The 14,534-nt window shown below is 41.3% G+C and overlaps 1 protein-coding gene across 1 annotated transcript in view; it reads right to left on the bottom strand.

The window, feature by feature from the left end:
- Positions 1-11,748, bottom strand: part of SVEP1 (sushi, von Willebrand factor type A, EGF and pentraxin domain containing 1) — a 184,789-nt gene extending 173,041 nt beyond the window's left edge. The window contains exon 1 of the mRNA XM_046022808.1: positions 10,537-11,748. Within this exon, the coding sequence (XP_045878764.1) occupies positions 10,537-11,067 (531 nt within the window). The 5' untranslated portion in view covers positions 11,068-11,748. The remainder of the gene's footprint in view (positions 1-10,536) is intronic.
- Positions 11,749-14,534: the final 2,786 nt, after the last annotated feature.

Below are 14,534 nucleotides of genomic sequence, written 5' to 3'. Positions count from 1 at the left end.
ACACTGGGCTCAAGCTCAAGACCCTGAAATCATGACCTGAGCCAGAATCAAGAGTTAGGGGGGTATAGCTCAGGGGTAGAGCATTTGACTGCAGAATCAAGAGTTGGACACCTAACTGACTGACCCACCCAGGTGCCCCTAAAATGTCATTTTATTTTTTTAATTCTTGTATTGGGGAATAGAACACAATATTCTCCTGAATATTTAAGATAAAAGCTGAAACATAAAAGGGGGCTCATACTTGAACCCAATCACTTCTGGCTATGCCTTCAGATACCCTAAAGGTAGGTCTCCATTCACCTGTGCCCAGGCGGACAGGGATGTTTTACTTCCTACTATGCAGTGCGTGTTCACAGTAACTACTTTTTCAAAGACAGTAGAAAAGGATATACTTAAATAGATGAATATACTACCCGTAGATAACTTGTTAAGATTTAAAAATTTTTCTTCACAACTTTTTTTATCTGAGTGTGTATATCTAATGAAATTGGACCTATGTTATATATAGTTTTATATACTGATGGTGAACACCCACAGAAAGTTTCAGCTCATGTAATATGCTGATTATATCATTAAATAGCTTTTAAAAATATGATTTAACTGACTAGAATACATTCCTGTATAGGTACAGTATTTTTTTAAATCGTCTTGAGTTGTTGGAACTTGGTGGTTATTGTCTCTAGTTCCTGTGTGGAGTGTCAGCCACAAGTTACCCTCCTGGGGAAGAGGGTTCCCCAGCCACTCCTTCTCCCCTTCTCTTCAGCCTTTGGCTGCTGGGAAAGAGCGTTCTCGATTTTACAAAGGCAAGCTCCCATGTGCCCAGAACTGTCTATTCCTGGGGAGGGAAGTCCATTTAATTTCAAGATTCAGTATTAGGAAGCTGTGCATCAAAGACATATTCTCCATGAGCAGGAGACAAGGCCATGTGCGATTCTCCACCTGCCTTTTATGCTGAATTATAATTTAAGTGATCCAGAACTCAGGAGAGGCAAAAGAAGGTACAATTTACTGAGCTCTCCCAAACCATAGCCAGATTGTTTCTAAATTTTTCCTACTCCAAGCAATGCTGGGATGAATAACCTTTTACAGAATCTTTGAGCATGTCTCAAGTTAATATTTTACAAGAAATTCTTTGATTGGTAATTACTTAGTTTTCAGATTTTTTTTTTTACAACTCTATAAACGTACTGACAATTTATCATATTGCTCTGGAAACAAGCTACCAAGTTTTTAAATATATAGATGTATTATGAATGTTCTACCTTGAAAGGAAGAGCTTGAAGACATAAGAAAGAAGGGGAAAGACCTGGGGGAAGGTCTTCCTTGGCTGAGGGATTGCTCTAATACATGTAAGGAAGTATGGATGCACTTGAGTTTAGAGGCAGAGCTAATGAAAAAAAATTTTTTTTTAAAGATTTATTTTTTTGACAGATAGAGATTACAAGTAGGCAGAGAGGCAGGCAGAGAGGGAGAGAGAGGAGGAAGCAGGCTCCCAGCCAAGCAGAGAGCCCGATGCGGGGCTTGATCCCAGGACCCTGGGATCATGACCTGAGCCGAATGCAGAGGCTTTAACCTGCTGAGCCACCCAGGCGCCCCGCTAATGAAAATTTGAAAAGGTTCATATCTGAAGAAAATAAAGTATATGTATTTTAACAATATACATGTATATACATTTAAAATACCATCTTTGAAATTTTGTAAAAATAAACAAACAAACAAACTACATTTTGGATTAGCAGCCAATATAACCTAAAACCAGGTGTGGCAGGATGGGCATTACACAATGAAGCCTATCAGGAGTGGTTCAGCAGGAATAAAGGAAATAGTACATCCAATGTGTGTATCTCAAAATACATTTTGGTTACTCTAGCAGCAACTGGACAAATATCCAACTTGGACTCTATTTATTCAGTGACTGAGTCAATTTCCTAAGTAAACTTGCTTTACTTAGTAAATGATTCAATCATGGAGTAGGTCCTGCAAAGAACTTTCTTTAAAATGTTTTTCTCTACTAATATTGTAGGAAGTTCGTTTTTCCTTAATTTTGGATTCTGTCTACTCACATCTAGAAACAAGGTAGCTAGCACCACTGCAATGTATACAGTAACGAGACTCTGTCCTCAAGTGGATAGCTTTCATGATTCCTAACAACTCTGAAAGAAATATATGCTCTGAATTTGAAAAATCTTTACTGCTTAAGTCTTTACACAAATAAAACAGCAACTGCTTGAATGACCTCATGAGGAGGACAGATAGCAAAGATGATGCAGACTTTAAGAATCTTTTTATGAAGGGGCGCCTGGGTGGCTCAGTGGGTTAAAGCCTCTGCCTTCGGCTCAGGTCATGATCCCAGGGTCCTGGGATCAAGCCCCGTATCGGGCTCTCTGCTCAGCAGGGAGCCTGCTTCCTCCTCTCTCTCTCTGCCTACTTGTAATTTCTGTCTTTCAAATGAATGAATAAAAACTTTAAAAAAAAAAAAGAATCTTTTTATGAAGATTGGTAAGTAAATACATCTACTAATGTGTTGCAGATTTTACCTTCTGACCACTATCATTCATTTCAAGCAGAGCACTGGAACAACATCCAACATACGTCGTCAGCTCTCGCCAGGTTCTCCCTATCCACAGCTGGCCTCCAAACCAGAACAGGTTACTATATATAAGCAGAGTCTATGCCAGAAATCCATTCTTCACATGGCCTGGGAGCTTTAGAGAAGTCTCAAAAATCAGAGAAAGGCAGATACAATACAGGACAGGAAATTCCATGTAATGTAGAGGTCTCTTAACCTGACAGCTTACTCTAGAAAAGCCAAAGAAGCACCATGTTTCCTGAGAAACATTAACTTGGGTTTACTAAATTAATGACAAAAAAATATTGATTTTTTATTTTGTAGTGTTCATCCCCTCCCCCATCACGTTCAGTATAATATTTTATTTGGGAGCAGGTGCCATATTATTTAGAAGCTTCTGGCTCCGGGGAAATGAACATAAGTAGTTTTTGTTGCCAAAATTTAAACGAATTGCTCTGGAACTTTGATAGTTTTTATTAAAAGAAGTATAACCAAGCACAAGGGTGAAGATGTTTCAGTTAGGGAAGGCCCAAGTCTTCCATCTTGAGCAGAGTTGGGCCAGTGCCATTTTAGGAAGAAATAAAGTGGGATTTCCAAAATGTCCCTGGTTAGACACAGGCTCTTCCTGAACACTGATATGGCAAAGACTGCTTATTACCTCCTCAGCATCCATCCTCTCCTCCCTCTTCAAGGATGGGCATGAGCCCAAGTTGTCCCAAATGAGATCTACATGGAAGTATTGTGTGGATAGCCACAGAGCCTCCTAAAAGAATGATGTGACTGTCTTTGCCCTGTCCTCCTCCCTGGGGTCTGGCATAAGCCCCTGATGGTTAAAAGCTCCAACAACCATCTTCGACCTCTGGGTCACTGGGGTGACCTGAAGATGGTGGAGCAGAGAACTGAAAGGAGAGACTCCAGACCCCTGAAGACATCACAGACCTGCCCTGTTAGAATTTTCTAACAATTTTCTTTAAAAAAAAAAAAAAAAAAGATTTTGTTTATTTATTTGTCAGGGAAAGAGAGAGAAAGACATGCACAAGCAGGGGGAACAGCAGGTAGAGGGAGAAGCAGTCTCTCCACTGAGCAGGGAGCCTGATCTCAGGACCCCAGGATCGTGACCTGGGCCAAAGGCAGACCCACAACTGACTGAACCACCCAGGCACCCCTCCAACAATTTTCAAAACAATTTGAGACATAAATAAATGTTTATTGTGTTTAAGCCAGTGGCACTTTAGATTTTTCAATTACATCCAGCTAAACCTACTCCTAGATATTCACCTTGAAAAAGGAGGCTCAGAAGGTAAACTGGAAGGATTATACCATTTCAGGCTCTGCCAATGATGGGTCTATATCAGACCACGGAACAGCAATCAGGACCATGAAAGGAAACGCCATGAGCCAGGTGGGAACTCTGATGAGTGGAGACATCACACCCAGAATTGCTAGGTATTCCAATTTGTCAAGGGGAAGACAAAAAAGTTAGATTTTTTTTAAACTGCTATCTTCTGATTTTAAAGTATCTGCTAGTACTATAAAATATATTGCATGGGAGGGGCGAGGTGGGAAAAATAAAGTATCTGTATATATGTATATCTGTATATATGTATCTGTATATATGTATATATCTGTATATATGTAAACACACACAAATGTGCACATATATACATATGTCCAATTGAAAAGTATCCATTGAATGAAAAGGCCTGAAAACTGTACTTTATGTCTTCTGGGTTAGTGTTTGGCTTTATGTCTTAATATAACACTTCTATAGCTCTAGAAATGGAATCTTTTACTTCTCCTTAGCTTTTGATATAACTCAAGACCTGGAGGTTAACATGGTCAAAGGTAGGTGAGGCTAGGAAGTGGCAGGTAGGGGAGAAAAAGACAAGATGACAAGTCAGAAGACTGGACTGACTCTGTCTGTGGCATTTACTTAGTTTTGTGACTAGCATTTAGTTACCTAACTTCTTCCAGAATCTGATGCTGTTCCTATAAAGCTCGAATCTTCAGAACAGATTCTGTGAAATCTTAATATGAAAGCACTGTAAAGTTATAAATCACTTTACAAATGAAAGGCATATCTGCTCAAGAATGGACACACTGAATAATTCAGTGGCCACTATGAAGAGATAGCCTCTCTGAGCACATTTATACTAGGACGACATGGCAAGAAGTAGGGGATGGGAGAGACTTTCCTATCCTTCGACCACAGAGGTGAAATAGGACAGAACAGCCCATCCTCTCTCTGTGTGTAGGCATTCAAGTCTTTGCCCAAGAGTTCTCATGATACGGTTCAACCAAACACAACATATTCTTCTTGGCAGCCAACAATGATGAGAGAAGCAGCAGGTGGACATCTGCTTATTATTCTTATTATTACGTTATCATTCTTATTATTCTACTTTATGCACTGAGGACTCATTCAACTCCTTCATTCATTCGCATTTCTAAGGTTTGGCTGGGATAACGAAACAAGCTCCTGTATAAGACCAAGGTAATAGGAGAATTGTTTAAAAGTTTAAGCAGCACAAAAGAGAGGCCTTTTCCAGAGGGACGTTTAGAAGCTCATCTTTTCAGTACGGAAACAACTTAGCCTCTGCATCAGTGAGCAACTCTTGACATCTAAATCATCTCTGAGTTTGCATCAGCGGAATCCACTGCAGACTGTATGACTCTCCCTCAACCTTTTCCTCCAGAAGGAAAGCTCAAACCTCCCTATTCCTTCAGGATTTGGACCAGCAGAAAGCCTGCTGGAAAATGTACAAAAGCTATTCTTGGTCTACTGTATGAAAACAAAATGGCTCTAACTTTATTCATCAGGGTTTTAATCTAGGGCCATCTCACACATCTCCAGATTTTATTAGAAAACAACAACAGATCCTTTCCTCCCATGAGACTGAGAGAGCAGACTTGCCTCCTGGTAAAGGTGTGAACATGTACTAGTGTGGACATATCACCATGATGCTCTTTCCCTAGAGCTAGGAAGATAGCTGCTGCCCATCTCTTCCTCGTCTTCTGGCTTCAATTCAATCTAAAGCTTGAATTTGTGAAACGGCACATTCCCCACCAGAGAATCATATTTCTGGAACTCTCGAACGTCGGAGAAAAGCAGAAATTTTTTCCAAAGGAAGCTTCATGCTGTTTGTTTAATAGATATTTAGTGAACGTGAAGGAGGAAGGAGGGGCTCTGCTTTTATTACAGACTTGAAACGCTGAAGAGGTGGAGAGCCTTGCATTCATAGCATGGCCAATCCAAAAGATGCAGCTTAGGAAAGGCAATTTATAAATACACGGCAGAGAGAAAAATGAAGAAGAAAGGTCATTATGAAAAAGTCATTCCTTGGAAAGGAGAATCTGAAGAGCTTTTTGTTTGTTTTGTAAAAGTTTTTCATGTAAGTAAGTTCAAGGTGCTTAATATTCCTCCCGTTCTATTGACTGTGTTTCTGCAAGGACCTGTGCTACCTGTAGGTGCACTGCTTTAGTCCTTGCCCTCTTGGATGAGTGCTGGGGGGATAACGTCTAAAAAGAAAAGGTCTACACTGCAGTTTATCCATTGAAATAAAGTGTAATATACTGAAAGCTAACAGCAAATCGCATGCTGGTCAAGGAAATTCTACATCTTGGGATTTTTACATAAGAGGAGTCAGGTGTGTGGACTGTTAGGGGCAGCCATGGACTTGCAAGCATGTATCTACATTTACGTTATTGTGCCTTGTGTATTTGTCTGCCTGTGTTTATGTCTGTGTATAGTTGGGTGGACATTCAGTTTCAAGTGGAAAAGGTTTGAAGAACTAATTTTTCTTGGGAAAGTCATTAACAACCTCAAAAATATCCCTGTGATACTCACTTTCCCAGCTCACAAACACAGTCCATTCCAATAATACCATTCTGCACACACATGGGAATCTGATGAAGTGTCTCATTTCCCTGATGAAATGTATTATTAAGTTTCATATCTAAACCCGAACTACACAGCTTACAATTTTCAAACTAATTCTGCAATGAAACAGGCTTGTCTCATCCTCATGCAGAAACCCATATTCGAACTTCCACTAATGTCATTTTTAAACATCACTCCTCTTCTATTGATTTTTTCCCAATACCATATTTTAATTATACCTAACAATACTCATCAGTGCTTTGGAAAAGTTACTGTAAAGATGCACTAAGTTTCCAGGTTAGCCAGGGACTGAGTCCAGCTGACCCTCTCCTGCACCTTCACATAATCCAAATGAGAAAAGAAAAATAAAATCAAAGGGAAGGTCAGTGAACACCAACTTTTGAGAAGTCTCGGCTTGTTAGATTACAAATGGATCCAGGCTGAAGAACAGCACTGGGAACCTTGTTGGCAATTTCGCTTTCCAAGACAGGATGTAGTATTTGGAAGGAGAAGGCTGAAGACAGAGTAGGTCTTGAAGCGAGCAGTGTGTACTCGATTCATTACCCATTTAACTGTTTTGGATCAACGTACTCAGAGGCCCCAGGCAAACCTGGCCAATCCAAACAGAGGAGTGGGTATATGGCAAGTTTTTCCCTGATGCAGCAGGGTTCTTCTCAGATGGAGTGGGTGGTGACATCAGGAAAAAGGCCAGCCCTAGGACTTCATGAGTACTTGGAGTGGGGGCCAATAGAGAACTGGATTTGTAAAACTGAACCCTGCCTGTGAAACAACTCAGTAAAAGGAGAGCATCTTTAAGGAGTTACTTCATCTCCTAGAGGCAAAAGCTTTTCAAACTTCACAGGAAATGAAAAAAAGCATAAATGAAAAGAAAAATAAATTCAATCAGTTGATAAAATGATAGAGGTTATCACCATGAAGAAATTTAGAATGTAAGTAAAACACCGAGAAAAACAACTTTCTTCATACTTAGCAGTGGGAAGGTTTATACCATCAAGATGCAAAGAGCATTTGCAAATCAGTAAGAAAAAGAACCACCCTCAAATAAAAAAATGGATAATAATCCCCAAATATTTTAATGGATATCCAAAAAAGCAGAGCTATATATGGCCAATAATATATGAAAAAAGTGTTCAGACTCACTAATAAGGAAATGCAATTCAAAATGGGACTCTTTCACATATAAAGTGGGACAAGGGGGCGGTGGTCAAATGATACTAAACCTGTGTTGGCTACTTCCTAAGAACTGATCCAGGTACTTCACATAGGAGTACAATTCGGTACCATTTTCTGCAGGACAACTTGGTACATGCCTAAAAAATGGGCATACTCTTCGATGTATCAATAGCTGCCACTTCAGAAATTTGCATTAAGGAAATTATTAAAGATATGAACAAAACTTTAGTCACACAATATTGTTTATAATGGCCTAAATATATAATAACAGGTATTCACATGGTAAAAAAAAAAAAAGGCATATTCTATGACAGAATACTATGTGACTATGAAAAATGATAAAGTAAAAGTATTTCCTATTATGGAAAGAAGACTGAAAATATGGTGGAATAGGAAGTCAACTTACAAAAGAGATGTACAATATAATCTGTTTTGGGAAAACACCGCTTATGCATGAACAACAAAAAAATACCTATTATTTAAAGAACTTAAAAAAGTCAAGAAAGGTGTATATCACAATAGTACAGTGTATTTACAGGAAATTTGTCTAATTATTATTTCATTTTCTGTAAACCATTTATTATCAGTAAAATAAAATGTATTTAAAAAGAAAAAAGAATAAACCAAAGAGACTTCAGCAAGAATCCAGATACAGAAGATATAGTCAGAAAATCAACAATGTTTCCATAGAACAAGAATAATCATTTACAATTGAATTTGAAAAGGTGCCATTCACTGTAGCAATATTGAGTAGAATATAGTTCAGTCTAAATTTGGAACTGTATGCAGGACTTAATTATTAGAAATCTACAAGCTTATTGAGTGATATAAAAAGAACTGCTTATATATGAACATACCATATTTTTGACTTGGAGGGAACTATTTTATAATAATAGTAATAATAATAATAATAATATAAGTAATCTACAACTTAATTCAATATTTTCTGTATTGAAATCAAAATCCTGCTTGCTTTCATTTGAAATATGTGAAAATGAATTAAAAATCCATAGTAAGTAATAAGCACATAAGAACTGATTTCAAAGGGATAAGAAAAAAGGAGAATTTGCACTGCCAGATATTTAAATATATTGTAAAGTTATAATAATTCAATCACTTTTGCAAAGCTGAATAATAATAAATAGATAAGACAAATTAACAGAAAGTCAGAAGATCAAATACACATAAGCATTTAGTGGATGATAAAATTAGCATTCAATTAAACTGAAAAAGGATGGATAGCTTTCAAGCAAATGATACTAGGACAACTTATTAACTAGTTAGTAAAAAAATAAAACTGGGTATCTCTGCCATACCATACATTAAAATAAGTTCCAGACGGACTGTACTGTTAAATGGAAAAACATTTCTCCAATTTGGGAAATGAAAAGGCCACTCTAGGAATGCAAGAAAATATGGGATCTTAAGGATAGTGTTTAATAGATTTGAATATATAAAAAGTTACATCATCCATTTAACAACACTGCAATAAACAAAAGTAGAAGGTAGTGACCTGAAAAAATATTTGCAGCATATACAAATAGGAGTTACAACTCTTACTATATAAAGAGCTTTTACAAATCATTAAGAAAAAAAAAACTAACATGTACTGTCAGTGCAAAATGGACAAAAATTATGACTAAGTAATGATCAAAGGAAAAATACAAATGCCCAGTAAATGTACTGGAAAATGTTCATCCTCAATAAAACTAAAAATGTGAATTTGCTGAGATGATACCTCTATTCAACGATGAAATTGGCAAGGATATTTAAAATAATAGTACATGTTATTGGTGACCATATGGCAAATTTACTGCTGTGATACTCTTCTGGTGGGAATGTAAATTTACACAACCCTCCAGGAGAGAATTGGACAGTATGCATCAAGAAGCTTACAAGTGTTCATATTCTGAAGTCAGGAACCCTCCTTCGGAAGTAATCAAAAGGGCATACAAATATTTGTGTCTACCACAACTTTGTTAACAAAAACCCTAAGTGTCCAATAATAGGTGACAAGTAAAATAAATGACGGTGTATGTATTCAATGGACTAGTATGCAGCTAATGTAGACTATAATAGACTAATGTAGATCATTTTTGATTTAACGAATGAAAAATGCAGACTACAAAACAGCAAGACACCACTGTGGCGAAAAGTATGCACAAGCATACTGGGCGACTGTTCAACAACATATAAACAGTGGGTTTTTTTTTTTTTTTAAGGGTGATGGGGTTATAGTCCCCCCCCCTTTTCCTCCTTTCTGTTTCATTCATTCCATAAATATTGGCTTGCTGGTATGTGTCAGACATTTCTGTACATTCCAGATTTTCTTCAACTGAATATTTATTACTTGGTTAATCAGAAAAAAAATTACGTAAAAGTCCATCTTCTATAATTGACTTTCTCTTCCAGATGCTAAAAATCCTATAAAGGTCTCAGAGTAAAAATAAGATGCTTAGCATGCAGTGAAATGAGTATCAAAAACATAAAATAACACAAAAAGGAATCGAGGAACTATTCAGGTCGCTCTACCTCTTACCTTTAGAGACACTTCATAACACACCCACACTCACCTGTTTCAGCTTAGATATGGTCTGTGCCTGCAAGTGCGAACGTGAACCGCATTTTAAGGACCCCTTCCTAAGAGGGCCCTCAAAGAAGACCCCTCTGAGGAACCTGCCATCTCACTAAGCGTTTAAAACCCATGACCCGCCGGGACCCCCTCTCAACAACAGGAAGGTACGCAGGACTCTGATTCTGTGCACTGGGACTTGACGTGGGGAAGCTGCGGCTTGCCCGAGGGTGAGCCCCAGGTTGGAGGTGAGCCTGCAGCAAAGGATGGGCAGGGCCCGGTGGGGGCGAGGGCCGGAGCCCCGAGGGGCGGGCGCCTTACCGCGGCTTGCTGGAAGGCGCCCTTGGTGTAGGTGCCGCCGCCGCGGTAGGTGATGGCCGGGATCTCGCGGCTGAGCAGCGCGCACTTGTGCTGGTGCGCGCGGCTGTGGGAGATGTAATCGACGCGCGGCACCACGTTGTTCTTGGACGAGAAGGTCACGATGGCCACGCGCGTGGCCGTGGACACCACGGGGAAGTCGGAGAGCAGCTTGCGGACGAACTTGAGCTCGCTGAGGAAGTTGGCTTGGCCCACGCTGGACGACTCGTCTACCAGGAAGACAAGCTCCAGGCGCTCGCTGAGCTCCCGCAGCCGCCGCACGCGCCGCCGGAACGCCTGGCCCAGCCGCTCCACTTTGCTCTCCGCCGCGTCCTCGCCGGGCGCGGGCAGCGCAGGCAGCCGCCCGGGGGCTCCGGGCGCGGCCTCGGGGAAGAGGCGGAAGCTGAAGTTGCGCGACGGGGACATCTGCTGAAAGGTCGCCCAGCCCGAAACGAGCGCCAGACCCCAGCAACAAAAGGCCAGGCGCGGCCACATCGCGCTGGAGACGGAGCGGCCGGGCCGGAGCGCAGGCGTCGGCCCCGGCGCAGAGGGACGCTCGGCCGCCCGGCTCGCGGAGGGGCGTGCGCGGCGCGGGCGCGGGGCGGCGGCGGGAGCCTCGGCGCCCTCTTTTCCCAGCCTGGGGACACCGGCGGACTCCCGCGGCTCCGGGGCTCGCGGGGAACGGCGCGCGCTCTCTACCCCTCGCGCTCTCGCCTTTTTCCTTCCCTCCCGCCTCCTCCCTCTCCGAAGCCTATAAAATGTTTGAAGGAAAGGGGGCAGTCAAGAAAAATCTCCCGCGTCCCTCCTTCTCCCTCTCTTCCTCCTCTCTGTCTCTCCCGCTCCCCTCGCCTCTCTCCTTCCTCTATCTCTGCCTCTATCTCTCTCCTCCCCCTCTCATTCTCCTCCCGGGATCAGGCCAAAGACTTGGAGATTCCATGACACCAGAACCCCGCGTCTGTCAGGCTGTCAACATTCCCGCAGCAAGCGCACCAGTGCCGAAGCCCTGATTGATCCCATATGTCTGGCAGGAGCTGCAGAGGAATTCACTGGAGATGGATCCAGATACCGAGAGTGCCACAGTAATTGGAAACACTTTGTAGAGGAAAACACACACGGACTGGCCAGCGGGTTGAAAGCATCCTTTGAAAACTGCTTGCTCACCTTTTGTGTCTCTTTTTCCTCCCCGCCGGTGCCCTACAGCCCTCACCAAATAGATGTTTACTTGACTTTGCTGGTGGGGATTTCTGGTCAGTGGTGTGTGTGGGTGTGTAGACTCGCCCCCTCAGACCACACCATGCAGGGATTCCATCTACCCCTACGCATCGCATGGGCCTAATCTGTCCTGCTGCTTCGTCCACGCATTTACTTATTCACTCGTTTGTTCATTCTTTCATTCATTCAACAAATACCTTTGAGCACCTATTATGTGCCCGGACAGCAGGAATATAAGGAGAGAAAAAAACGGCCATGGATCTTGTCTCCAGGGAACCTACAGGGTAACAAGTGAGGTGACCATTAGCCAGACATTCCACAAACAATATATATAATTATGGCCCTCAATGTAAGAGCTAGGAAGGAGATCTCGGTAGACAGACTTGACGTTGAAGAGGCCAGGGAAACCTTCTCTAAGAACCTGTTGGAATCTGAAGAATGAGTAGAGTTCCTTTACTGCCAGTACACTCTCATGTGTCTGTGGTCTGATTGAACAGGCAAGACCCATAGGGGTCTATTTCCTTGACGTTGAGTGGTACCTAGCACATAGCTACCGTGAAACACAGGTTGCCACCTGGGTGTAGTTTTTCCAAAGCAAGATCCCAAAAGTAAAAGCATACTTTGCATTAGAGGCAGGGACCTGAGTTAAAATATTCCAGCCACGAGTCAGGAGGCTTGTGTAGAAAGGCCCTGGAGTTTTGAAATCACCTAAACCAAGTTACTTCCAAACCTTGGCATCAGTTTCTGCATCTATTTCATGATGAAATTCAATGATCTTCAAGTTCCTTCTATCTCTAGGATCAGATGATTTAATTCCATCTATATTTAATGGAATTCCTTCACTGAGAGGTATCACAGTGTATTGGTTGAAACGTTAAGGTTCTGGAATCAGTTTGCCTGAGGTGAAATCTCGGCTCTACCATTCACTACTTGTATGACCTCGACATCAGTTTGCTTATCTGTGAAATGGAGTAATAATAATAGTCTGGTAGGGTGACTGTGAGGACTTAATCACAAAAATCTAAAGTTCTTAGGACAGGGCTTAGAATATGATGTGTCTTCTATAAATGCTGATTCTATCATCGCCACCTTTAATCATGAACATTCTTCAAACTCTTAGTTTTCTAACAATATTTATTGACCACCTATCATGTGTCAGAATGTTAGATACTGAGGTTTTAAAGTTGACTAAGACTCAGTTCCAGTCTTCCAAAAGTTCAAAGGATATCAGAAGAGAATACAATTTGGAAACCTTTACAAAGCAGTAAGATGACTGCAGGAATGGAGAAGGGGGAGCAGGAGGAGAAAGGTCTAAATCCTCCTGGGGAATGAGCAAGACCTCATTTGAGCTGAAACTTTAAAAAAAAAAAAGGAGAGAGAGAGAGAGTTCTTCCAAATTTTATCTACTCTGTGTTATTTCAAACACTTCATTAAGAGCTAACATTTCAGGACTTGGATGTGCCAGGCACCATGGCAACTACAATGTGTACTAGCTCATGTGTTCTCCACAAAACTCCAGGGGGGTAGACAATTCCACTAAGACTCTTTGGTTGCAAGCAATAGGCACCCAACTTCTCCTCATTTAAACAAAAGGGGATTTCTTGGCTTGCATAACTAAACTGGGGAAAGGGCAGGGGTGGAGCTGGTCTCAATAGGTCTTGGAAAGGAAATCAAGAATTACCTAGGTCTTCCATTTTTCTCTCCCTTATGCTTCTCTTTGCATGTTAGATTTGGTCTCTGTCTTCAGATTTATGATCTGAGAAGGAAAGACTCTTTCCTTTAAATTTAAAATGTTATCAAAACAACACTCACCATGACCTTAAAGAAGGACTCCACTGGAGAAGGCATAGGTTATATGCCCATCCCTAAGCCCACTCTGTGATTGAAGGGATGGGCCATCATAATTGTCCTAACTGAGCTCAATACACTCACTGTGGCAGAGACTCCTAGTCACCTTCCCACCATATCTGGTCTCACCTCCTTCAACTAATAGAACTCCTGAGTTTTAGCTAGGCGTATGGTATTGAAATGAAGACTACATATCCCAGCTACCCTTGCAACTTGATGTGGCATGTGACTAGGCTGGGTATGTATATTGCTTTGCATGGCAGTTTCTAGAAGATCTCTTTAGAAGATAGCTGCTATTTTTTATCTGTTGTCTCTTCCTTTCATCCCCTAATCCGTCTTTCTACCTGGAACATGATTACAGTGGCAGAACTCTAGTAGCCATCATGGACCATGAGAACAATGGGTGAGTAACAATATGGAAGGAGCCTGACTTCCTGCAGACTTGGTAGAGCAGAACCACCATACTCACCTCAGATTTCTCATCTACCTACTTTGATATCGACTTTTCTGTCACATTCCGTGGAACTTGATCCTGACTAATAAACCCAAACCTGTAGCCAGAGGCTATCTTTCAACACATGCTTTGCTTTACCTCAGTGTAGTGGCAGAAAAAAGGAGAACATTATGAATTGCTCATGGGCTCCTAAAGTTGTCCCAAAAGACACACATCACTTCTGCTTCATTTCTTTGGCCAAAGAAAGTTATATGGCCATCTCTAATTCCAATGGGAATAGGGAAGTACAATCCTACCATATTCCCAGGAAGCGGAAAGCTAGAAATATTTGATGAATAGAGCAAATAATTATCAAATTGAGTCACATGACAATGAGAAGACAGTTGAGTTCACAATGCAAAGGACAGGAGAAGGGGTAAGAAAAGCAAAGGAATGATAAAAGCCTAGA

The sequence above is a fragment of the Meles meles genome, chromosome 11 (genome assembly GCF_922984935.1).
Source record: "Meles meles chromosome 11, mMelMel3.1 paternal haplotype, whole genome shotgun sequence".
NCBI lineage: Eukaryota > Metazoa > Chordata > Mammalia > Carnivora > Mustelidae > Meles > Meles meles.
This window is presented reverse-complemented; position numbering and strand designations above follow the sequence as displayed.